The sequence below is a fragment of the Procambarus clarkii genome, chromosome 59, assembly GCF_040958095.1.
Source record: "Procambarus clarkii isolate CNS0578487 chromosome 59, FALCON_Pclarkii_2.0, whole genome shotgun sequence".
NCBI lineage: Eukaryota > Metazoa > Arthropoda > Malacostraca > Decapoda > Cambaridae > Procambarus > Procambarus clarkii.
The window spans coordinates 20600782-20613281 of record NC_091208.1 but is presented as its reverse complement, the minus strand read 5'-3'; the positions used below and the strand labels follow the sequence as shown (position 1 = coordinate 20613281).

The window sequence follows — 12500 nt, the reverse complement described above, 5'->3', positions numbered from 1 at the left end:
ACACACACACACACACACACACACACATACACACGTGGTGTAGTGAATATCCATTAACACGCCGAAGTTCATTCATAAAATATACATTTCAGTTCGTGGGGGTTAGTTCATTCTTTCATATTTGTTTTGAGTATTTAACGTCCTCTAATCTGTTAAAACGAGAATCTCATTGATCTTTTATAGATGACGTTATCAAATACTAATACAATCACTGATTTTTGTATTCGTGGTGACGTGACATGTTTCCAAGGCGCTTATTGGCTTGTGAATGTGACGTCACATGTTTCCATGGCGCTTATTGGTTTGTGAATATGACGTCATATGTTTCCATGACGCTTATTGGTTTGTGAATGTGACGTCACATATTTCCATGGCGCTTATTGGTTTGTGAATGTGACGTCACATGTTTCCATGGCGCTTATTGGTTTGTGAATGTGACGTCACAAGTACCCCTTGTGACGTCATGGCTGTGGTGATGACATCAGATGTCACCTTAACCAATCATTTGTCATCTCAGGAACATGCTGAATGACTCCCTTATATGCCACTTGTTACAGTTCATGAAAACAACATCCTTTTCCTGGTATTATAATACACAAATATGTCACTGTACATAAACATTTACCAATTCTTTCGTGTAAGGTGCGAAATGAGACGATCATGAGTAGGCTTCACGAATGGAATTTAACCAGGTATCAACCAGGTATCAACCAGATCCACATAAACATTCGTTCACCTTATGTTGCCATGGTAACATCTCCATCGTCCCAGCAGTGCGTGCACGCGGCTACACATTGATGCTTTAAACTCTCATGTCGATACGAACGGCTACGAATATACGTCCAAACGAATAGAACGTAAGTCATCCGTTGTGAATTTTCGTGTCTGGCTCCAATACCCGCTTCTTGACCAGGGTATCCACAGGTTTGATTCCAGGGAGAGGGAGAGGGAAGGAGGGAGGAAAAGGTGGGTGATGCAGAGCATTAAGAGAGGAGGAGAGGAGGGAGAGTGAGTGAGAAGAGAGCCAGGAAGAGGGGAAGAGAGAGTAGCGCCAACACTCCAGCTCCTCCGTTTTCATGTACGATGGCCGCTGGTTGATCCCCTGGTGAGAGAGAGAGAGAGAGAGAGTGGATATGTTAGTGTTAATAACCTGTCCGTGAGGGAGGGGGCGTGAGAGAGAGAGAGAGAGAGAGAGAGAGAGAGAGAGAGAGAGAGAGAAAGACAGACGGGGAGACAGAGGCAGAGAGACAGAGAGAGGCAGAGAGAGAGAGAGACAGAGACAGACAGAGAGACAGATACAGAGACAGAGAGCGAGAGACAGATAGAGAGACAGAGAGAGAGGCATAGAGAGACAGAGAGGCATAAAGAGACAGAGAGACAGAGACAGAGAGAGTTAGGAGAAGAATATCACCAGTGTTATATATCTAAAAAGAGAAAGGAAAAGAAAGCATAACAGGTAGGCACACAAAAAGTGGAAACAATTAAATAGCCAAATAAATACATAGCGAACATTGACGTCGCCTAAACCCACAATAACCTCACAATTGCCTCACAACTGTCAACACTGTCATTCACATGACGAATCATAATGACTGATGACACAGCCTAATCCCTCACCTTCACAAGATCGATCTGAAATTAATTAGTGATCAAATAGATCTTATAATTCACATAAATATAACAAGTAATTTTGCTAAGGTAACTCCTGTATTTATTACTGTATTTACATTTGTAGATACAGTAATTCCAAAGCCTGAGGGAGAGAAAGGGCTCTACTGCCACACAGATAAGATCAAGGGGATAAAATACACATAAGATATAATTTATAAACTGCCACACAGATAAGATCAAGGGGATAAAATACACATAAGATATAATTTATAAACTTCCGTTATATTATTTAAAACACTTTACATAAAATAATCAAATATTATGTAATTATATGCCTCTGGTAACTAGTGTTTCAACGACAGTAATAACGGAGTAATAAGGGGGGTTTTAGGAGGCACTTTACCCTAGTATATAATTAGTATGTATACTTTGATAATTGATAGATAATTAGCGTAAATTCTTAGTGAATATACCTTGAGCAGGAAGGTAAACCTGTCTGTGTATATTCTGGTTCAGGAAGGTTAGGTTTAATAATTGGAACTTATATAGTAACACACGCGTTCCTGAGGTTAAATAACTCAGTGAGTTCTGTCTCTCTCTCTCTCTGACTTCCTGACTCTCTCTCTCTGTCTCTCTCTCTCTCTCTCTCTCTCTCTCTCTCTCTCTCTCTCTCTCTCTCTCTCTCTCTCTCTCTCTCTCTCTCTCTCTCTCTCTCTCTCTCTCTCTCTCCCCCTCTCTCCCTCCCTCCTTCCCTCCCTTACTCTCCTGCTACCCTACCCCCTACCTGGCCTTACCTGCTATAACATGAACGTTGACACTCTTGGGTTCGGAGTTGGCCGGGGAACATGTATAGAGTCCAGTGTGGCGGGTCTCTGCGAACTGCACCAGGAGGCGGGAGGTGGTCACCAGGCCCTTCTCCGTCGATACCACTACCCCGCCCCTCGTCCTCTCGTAACTCACCAGCTGCACGACACCGACACACACACAACGTACAGCAGATTAGGTAAAGTTCATTGGCGCACACGCACCACACGGAAATTGGTCTGGGGTTATTACATTAGACAGTTGAAGGTTAGAGAGTTCGATCCTATAAGCATAGATAGTAAACACACACACACACACACACACACACACACACACACACACACACACACACACACACACACACACATACGCACGCACACACACACACACACATACGCACGCACACACACACACACACACACACACACACACACACACACACACACACACACACACACACACACACACACACACACATGATAGGGACATATAAAATACTCAGAGGAATTGACAAAGTGGAAATAGACGAAATGTTCACACGTAATAATAACAGAACGAGGGGACATGGGTGGAAACTGGAAACTCAGATGAGTCACAGAGATGTTAGGAAGTTTTCTTTTAGCGTGAGAGTAGTGGAAAAATGGAATGCACTTGGGGAACAGGTTGTGGAAGCAAATACTATTCATACTTTTAAAACTAGGTATGATAGGGAAATGGGACAGGAGTCATTGCTGTAAACAACCGATTGCTGGAAAGGCGGGATCCAAGAGTCAATGCTCGATCCTGCAAGCACAAATAGGTGAGTACACACACACACACACATGATGTGATGTGGTGGAGGCTGACTCCATATACTCAGTTTCAAGTGTAGATATGATAGAGCCCAGTAGTCTCAGGAACCTGTACACCAGTTGATTGACGGTTGAGAGGCGGGACCAAAGAGCCAGAGCTCAACCCCCGCAAGCACAACTAGGTGAGTACACACACACACACACACACACACACACACACACACACACACACACACACCTCGAGACACGGGGGTCTCGTAGCCTGGTGGATAGCGCGCAGGATTCGTAATTCTGTGGCGCGGGTTCGATTCCCGCACGAGGCAGAAACAAATGGGCAAAGTTTCTTTCACCCTGAATGCCCCTGTTACCTAGCAGTAAATAGGTACCTGGGAGTTAGTCAGCTGTCACGGGCTGCTTCCTGGGGTGTGTGTGGTGTAGAAAAAAAAAAGTAGTTAGTAAACAGTTGATTGACAGTTGAGAGGCGGGCCGAAAGAGCAAAGCTCAACCCCCGCAAACACAACTAGGTGAATACAACTAGGTGAGTACACACACACACACACACACACACACACACACACACACACACACACACACACTGAAGGAGGGCTGGGTAGGAAATAACTAAGAGTACCGGAACAGAGAAGAACCTTCAAATTAGACAATTGCTAGGTGAGCCGTGTGACACAGTATTCACAGCGACACACACGACCATTATGTGATGGTACAATCCGTCTCCCAGCTTATAGGTCGTATATGTTATACCTTATAGTAACCAACGTTGTAAGTGCAACCTATTATGGAATGGTAGAGTCACCCTCCACACTGTGGCGAGGCCTGGCTGTAAGTCACCCCCCCCACACACTGTGGCGAGGCCTGGCTGTAAGTCACCCCCCCCCCCCCACACACACACACTGTGGCGAGGCCTGGCTGTAAGTCGGCCACTCCATAAAGATAAGGCTGGAGCACTATTCACGCGTGTTGCTTCCGGTGAGCGACCGGATGAGGGAGGTCGCTGATGACCGGGTTTCGGATTAGATGGGGGGGGGGGGGTAGGGGGCGTCGAGGGGAAGGAATAGGGGTGCCAGTGAGGGGAAAGGGGGGAAGGAAGAGGGGTGGTCAGAAGGGAGAGAGAGAGGGAGGGAAATGAAACATGAAGAATGGGCACATTAAGGACAGGACGGGAGAATAATATAATGGATTAAGGGGCTAGTAAGTGAGAGAGGTTAAGTAGATATAATGTGTAGATAGATAGATAGGTGTGACGGGTGGGTGACGGGCTGGGTGACGGGGTGGATGACGGGGTGGCGGGGTGGGTGACGGGCTGGGTGACGGGGTGACGGGTGGGTGACGGGGTGACGGGCTGGGTGACGGGTTGGAGATTTGAAGAACAACAGAGACAGGGGAGAGGAGCTGGACAAAGCAGAACATCCAAATATCCTTCAATGAAAAATTGGGATATAATAAAAAAGTGGAAATAGAAATAAGAAACGAGAAGTTAAAGAAAAAAAACAGAAACACGAAATAGACAATGAGAAACAGCAAAAAAAATCCAAGAGAGGGGCAGAAAAAAACAAAAAACCTTACTGAAAACCTGGAAAAAAGCGGTGGAAAAAAAATCGAGAGGAAAGCCAAAGTGAAAATAAATAAGGCATGAAGTGTGTCATCCAACCGTCACCATACGGGAGCGGAACTAGCGAAATAGCTCTGCCAAAATCCGGATTACTCGCAGCGTTCTGAAGGCTGCAACAATCCGTGAATTTATCGCCGTTTTCCTGCGAATCCGGAAGATTTGTTCAGCCTTTATGTGGTTCATGTTCGAACCGTCTTCATGGCACGTGTAGTTTATTATATATATATATATATATATATATATATATATATATATATATATATATATATATATATATATATATATATATATATATATATATATATATATAAAACTCAGGTTTTGTAAAGGGATACTTGTCAAGAAAATTATAAAGATAATTGTGAAGAAAATAACATGCATATTCCTTTAAATGCTTGAGCGGTTAAGGCACCAGCCAAGTTCCTTTGTCTAAGTGCAAGGAAAGCGAGGCTGAATGTGCCCTGACCTTTATTATGGAGAAACGAGAAAAAAAATATTGTCAAATACAGAGAGCGGGGATGTGTCAGACTGCCAAACGGATAAAAAAAAAAAAAGAAATTCCGTTTGAAAAACCCCGGCTCAGAACAGAAAAGGTGAGAGAGAGAGAGAGGCTGAGAGAGAGAGAGAGAGAGGCTGAAAAAGAGAGAGTGAGGGGTAGATAAGCCGACCTTATCATCATGATACCAGAAGATAAACGCTGGCGGCTCAGGGCTATACTTGACGCTGCACGTCAAGGCTAAGCGGCTAGCCCGTGTTGATGTACACGTCAGGTCCTCCGATGATGACCGTCTCTGGCTCTGTCGGAAGTGAAACAAAAAGGCTCTCGAGAAAGCTGGTATGATACACTCGCGAAACGTACAGCGAACGTTCTCAAACATGACCTGAAAGATCAGACGTTGTTGTTTTAGATTCAGCTACTCGGAACACAAGTTCCAAGTAGCACGGGCTATGGTGAGCCCGTAGTGGACTTACCTGGCACAGGAGCGGGGCAAGTAGCACGGGCTATGGTGAGTCCGTAGTGGACTTACCTGGCACAGGAGCGGGGCAAGTAGCACGGGCTATGGTGAGCCCGTAGTGGACTTACCTGGCACAGGAGCGGGGCAAGTAGCACGGGCTATGGTGAGCCCGTAGTGGACTTACCTGGCACAGGAGCGGGGCAAGTAGCACGGGCTATGGTGACCCCGTAGTGGACTTACCTGGCACAGGAGCAGGGCAAGTAGCACGGGCTATGGTGAGCCTGTAGTGGACTTACCTGGCACAGAAGCGGGGCAAGTAGCACGGGTTATGGTGAACCCGTAGTGGACTTACCTGGCACAGGAACGGGGCAAGTAGCACGGGCTATGGTGAGCCTGAAGATCAGACATGAACATGCGCATTTATAGTGAGATGTATTATAGATTGTGTGTTGGTGGTGTTATCGTGTTGATCCTTCTCTACGGACAACCCAACCCACAACTCGGTAGAGTGCTTATATCTCACTAGGAGATCACCCTTGGTGCTTCTGGCTCTTGGAGAGGGGCTCAACGTCACACGTTTAGGGGATGCGGCTCCAACACTTAGCCTCGTTGTCACGTGCACACACCCACTCGAGCCGCTGTGACTCCCCACTCTCTTCTTATGAGATATGATCTCCTCAATCCCCTATGACTTACTAGTATTACCTTTTACCCTGTCCACAGCAGTGGTTCTTGGTTCTTTCTCTCTCTCTCTTTCTTTACTATTTCCTGGGAAGCCTCACTAGGACAAGGGCAAACACCAGCAAATTGGAATACATTTACTGGACAAAGCACATACACAATACATACACACATATAATAATAATGAATCCTATACTCTATACTATTACAATCAGGTTGCACTCCAACACCATCAGAACTCTATTATCAGTTTACCAAGTGGTATCCTATCTTCTGATTTACGACCTGATACTATCAACCTCCTCAAGTAGATCAAGTCTACATACACCGTTGCACTATCAACAGGAGAAATATATATATATATATATATATATATATATATATATATATATATATATATATATATATATATATATATATATATATATAAATGTGTACAATGAAAATCAGCATGTGAATGCAATAACATATATCAGCATAAATGTTCCTTGATACACAATAATGATCAATCGATCACTCTATCAGTCCTAGAACGCATAGGTCTGTAGGTAATCCAGCCTACGACTGTAACTCTAAACTTCAGTATAAAACACTCCTTGACATAAGAATGCCAACAATCACTCACCTCTCACTGCGTCTTGCACGCTAATGACAACCAAACACTATCAACTCCCTACAAGTAATCCACCAGAACTTCCCCTTCCACCTCTGGGAGTTCACTACCCTGATATCTTCAGGTTCTTCCGGGCTTAACTACCAGGATCCTCTGCAGCTCCTCCAGGCTGCTAACATGAAGTTTCCTTGAGCAACTACGGTGCTTCACCCTTCTGCTAGGGTCCTCCACAGCACTCTCCCTTCTGACGGGAGCTCAACGGAGCGCGGCTTTCCCCTGCGATGTCTGGCCTCAAGTGAGGTCAAAGTCCTCCAGAAACGAGCCTCACGCCTTCAGCAAAATGTCCACATCTCCTAGCCAGTCATTTATCTGTTTTCTTCTTCACTGCCCATAATCTTAAATTGTTTATCATATGTAAGCAACTATTTTACATATGTGTTATCACCTCAATATTTGCTAGACCTTCTAATCAGGTCAGGCTTCATGAATAACTCTCAAGGAGGGAGACTCGTTTCTCCTGTAGACTGAGATCATAACAGATGTTAATTAACATGAAGCAAGATAGAGTATGGTGACATGGTAATGGCATATATGGTGGAATATATAATCGTATATATGGTGTGATATTAACATGAGGCAAGAACAGGCACATGTTGTACGTGGTATATAAATATATACCATGTACATATTTGTACCATATACATAGTATGGTATATATTTATGGTACATGGTATATATTTATATATAAATATATACCATGTACGAATATATAACACCAGGAAATATCCTATGTGTCGAATAGGGGGATAGAACGTGCGTAAAGTAGATGTTAAATAGGAGGAAATACAGAATGAAAAAAGTAGACGAGACAGAATTAGGGAAAATGAGGTGTGAAAGAGGCAAAGATAAAAAAAAAAGGCGCATATACGAAAAGTAGGCCTATTACATTATCTAATATCGGCCTTTAGAAACTAAAAAAATATAAGAATACACGTTGATTCGATGATGCTGAGAAAGGTAGATAGAATGTACGTAAATATAGAGAGAAGATGAACAAGAGAGAGAGAGAGAATAATGAAAATTAAAATACGTTAAAAAAGGGATAATAAGAGAAGCAAATTAGCATACAATCTATTTCTTATCCCCCCCCCCACCAACAAAATAGTCGTTTCACATCCTAACCAACACACACAATCACGTTATACCCTCACCAACAAAATACAATCAACTCACCCCCTCACCCACAAAATACAATCATTTCACCCCTCTCACCAAGAAAATACAATCGTATCACCCCTCTCACCCACAAAATACAATCATATCACCCCCCTCACCCACAAAATACATTCAACTCATCCTCTCACCCACAAAATACAATCATATCACCCCCCTCACCCACAAAATACATTCAACTCATCCTCTCACCCACAAAATACAATCATATCACCCCCCTCACCCACAAAATACAATCATCTCACCCCCCCTCACCCACAAAATACAGTCATCTCACCCCCCTCACCCACAAAATACAATCATCTCACCCCCCTCACCCACAAAATACAATCATCTCACCCCCCCTCACCCACAAAATACAATCATCTCACCCCCCTCACCCACAAAATACAGTCATCTCACCCCCCTCACCCACAAAATACAATCATCTCACCCCCTCACCCACAAAATACAATCATCTCACCCCCCCTCACCCACAAAATACAATCATCTCACCCCCCCTCACCCACAAAATACAGTCATCTCACCCCCCTCACCCACAAAATACAATCATCTCACCCCCCCCCCTCACCCACAAAATACAATCACATGGAACTTGCACCTCCTATAAGCCAAAGAGCAACTCACCAACGACAGAGAGGTGGATGAGGTGGCTCTGGGGCGGCGTGGTGGATATCTGGCACTCATACATGCCACCGTCTCTCTCCTGGAGGTAGTGGATCATGAGCAGCCAGTCGTCAGAACCGGCCGAGTGACGCGAGGAGAACCGCTCGTCCGAGGTGTAGGTGAACCTGCCCACCGTCAGTAGGTGGATGTCTCGGTGGCGTATCCATGACACCTGCAGCGAGGAAGACGGTCAGTGTTGATGTGTAGGGAGGCATGGAAGGAGGGGAGATACTGAGAGAAAGAGACTTGGAGGGGGGTGATATGTAGGAATAGAGGCATGGAAGGAGGGGAGATACAGAGAGAAAGAGACTTGGAAGGGTGGAGATATGTAGGAATGGAGGCATGGAAGGAGGGGAAATATAGAGAGAAAGAGACTTGGAGGGAGGTGGGGACATGGAGGCATGGAAGGAGGGGAGATATAGAGAGAAAGAGACTTGGAGGGGAGGAGACATGTAGGAATGGAGGCATGGAAGGAGGGGAGATATAGAGAGAAAGAGACTTGGAGGGGGGTGGAGATATGTAGGAATGGAGGCATGGAAGGAGGGGAGATATAGAGAGAAAGAGACTTGGAGGGGGGTGGAGATATGTAGGAATGGAGGTATGGAAGGAGGGGAGATATAGAGAGAAAGAGACTTGGAGGGGGGTGGGGACATGGAGGCATGGAAGGAGGGGAGATACAGAGAGAAAGAGACTTGGAGGGGGGTGGAGATATGTAGGAATGGAGGCATGGAAGGAGGGGAGATATAGAGAGAAAGAGACTTGGAGGGGGGTGGGGACATGGAGGCATGGAAGGAGGGGAGATACAGAGAGAAAGAGACTTGGAGGGGAGTGGAGATATGTAGGAATGGAGGCATGGAAGGAGGGGAGATATAGAGAGAAAGAGACTTGGAAGGGGGTGGAGATATGTAGGAATGGAGGCATGGAAGGAGGGGAGATACAGAGAGAAAGAGACTTGGAGGGGAGGAGACATGTAGGAATGGAGGCATGGAAGGAGGGGAGATATAGAGAGAAAGAGACTTGGAGGGGTGGAGATATGTAGGAATGGAGGCATGGAAGGAGGGGAGATATAGAGAGAAAGAGACTTGGAAGGGTGGGGACATGTAGGAATGAAGGCATGAAAGGAGGAGAGATATAGAGAGAAAGAGACTTGGAGGGGGGTGGAGACATGTAGGAATGAAGGCATGAAAGGAGGAGAGATATAGAGAGAAAGAGACTTGGAGGGGGGTGGAGACATGTAGGAATGAAGGCATGAAAGGAGGGGAGATATAGAGAGAAAGAGACTTGGAGGGGAGGAGACATGTAGGAATGGAGGCATGGAAGGAGAGATATAGAGAGAAAAATGATGGTAGGAGACAGGGAGAAAGGTAGAAATGGAGGTAAATAGACATGAAGGGAGAAGAAAATGGAGAGAGTGAAGTAGAGAAGGAGGAGAAAGAGACCCAAATCAAGAACCAATGATGATGAGTGTGCAGACGGTAAGTCCATGACAAGTGACGACTGGAGGCACTCACAAGCGAGTGATGATATGTTCTCAGGCCGACACGAGGTACCAGAAGACCTTTGACCTAGTTAACTGTTATGAAGAACAAAACAAATGTTATCCACCAAACCTACACAAAAGGATCAGGACAAAATTGAGAGAGAAATAGGAGGAACAAGAAAGGGCAGGACAAATTATACCTTCAGTGAGAAGAGGAAACTTGATGAGGAAAGAAAAGTACCAACCAGTAAGGTGGGGTTAAGAGGAAGGGGGGGGGGGGGGAATTAGGCATTATATAGACGCGAAGAAGCTTTGCAGAAGGAGGAAGAGGAGGATTAAGGAAGAGAAGGACTTAGAATATAACGAGAGGTCATAAAACGAAGGTTTATTAAGGAAGTTTTTGGAGCTAGGCGAAAAGTAAGGTTTGTTTGCTATAACCTTGAGAGAGAGAGAGAGGGAGAGAGAGAGAGAGAGAGAGAGAGAGAGAGAGAGAGAGAGAGAGAGAGAGAGAGAGAGAGAGAGAGAGAGAGAGAGAGAGAGAGAGAGAGAGAGAGAGAGAGAGAGAGAGAGAGAGAGAGAGAGAGAGAGAGAGAGAGAGAGAGAGAGAGAGAGAGAGAGAGAGAGAGAGAGAGAGAGAGAGAGAGACAGAGAAGCGTAATTTCCACTATTTTCAGTTGATGTGTTTAACTTTTTATGCCCCGTCAGCTTGATGGACGTTTGAAGGGAGAAAGCGTTTGTCTTTTGTGTGTGTGTGTGTACTCACCTGATTGTGCTTGCGGGGGGTTGAGCTTTGGCTCTTTGGTCCCGCCTGTGTGTTCTTGAGTGGATGATGGAAGGGGGATGGGACAAGGAGACAAGTGTACACTTGTGCGACGACCCGACATCATATTCTTCTTCTCCCATAACTATTATTATTATTATTTGTTGTAGTAGTGAGATAATCCACTAGGGCTGTGAGGTGGGCGCGAACCTTCGACCCCGGCATTGCCAAGTCGCATACTCAACCAGTAGACCATCGATGACTTATAAAAGTCATACAACCTGATTTCTGCTGAAATCACAGGAAGTCCGGAGGCTCCGTCTGAAACCAGGCCAAGTTTTTATGTATAACCCACAAGCACTCGGGTGGAAGAGCCAAGTGGTCCTACACCTTAACATACAGAAAAGTGTGTTTTCTGTATTTTTCTGAAGTAGAAATCAGGTTGCATGACTTTTACAAGTGATCGATGGTCTACTGGTAGTGTATGCGACTTGGCAATGCCAGGGTCGTAGATTCGCATCCACCTCACACCCCCTAGTGGATTTTATCATTGATATATATATCACGTTAATGTGATTTCTGTGAGTTAAACGAACAGATCCACAAAGACCGTGACGAGGATTCGAACCTACGTCGGAGAGCATCCCAGACGCTGTCTTAATCGACTGAGCTACGACATTGTAAAAAGAATTCGTCACGGCCCTTGTGGATTTGTTCATTTGATACATCACGCTATTGTGATTTCTGTGTGTTCTGTGAGTTGTTGTAGTAGTATTACTGGTAGCAGTGTTAGTAATATTAAAATGTAAAATGACACTAGAAAAATTATTTCTGATTCAATTAATATTTATTTTATTATTCATATTCATATTATTATTTTTATTAATATTAATATTATTATTATTTGCATTTTTTATTATTATTACGAAAATTTTAAATATTGAATTTGTTTAATGTTTTTGAAGTACAAATAATTCGGATTTCAATCTCATACTTATATACAATATATATTTAGACATTTTTGTAAATTTATATGCATTTTATGTTTGGATATTTCTCAATATTTATATCAATTTACATTGCTGCATATCATTATATATATATATATATATATATATATATATATATATATATATATATATATATATATATATATATATGTATATATATATATATATATATATATATATATATATATATATATATATATATATATATATATATATATATATATGTACATAAATGTATGCTCTAATATGCTGCTACTGACGTATA

General features: G+C 43.8%; 1 protein-coding gene across 1 annotated transcript in view; it reads right to left on the bottom strand.

Moving 5' to 3' along the window:
* LOC123749690 (kin of IRRE-like protein 1) overlaps positions 1-12500 on the bottom strand; it is a 72666-nt gene that overhangs the window by 90 nt on the left and 60076 nt on the right. Inside the window, 5 exon segments of the mRNA XM_069306938.1 lie at positions 1-1102; positions 2406-2574; positions 5505-5582; positions 5584-5633; positions 8947-9157. The exon segment at positions 1-1102 is cut by the window's left edge and continues 90 nt beyond it. Of these exon segments, the coding sequence (XP_069163039.1) occupies positions 984-1102; positions 2406-2574; positions 5505-5582; positions 5584-5633; positions 8947-9157 (627 nt within the window). The 3' untranslated portion in view covers positions 1-983.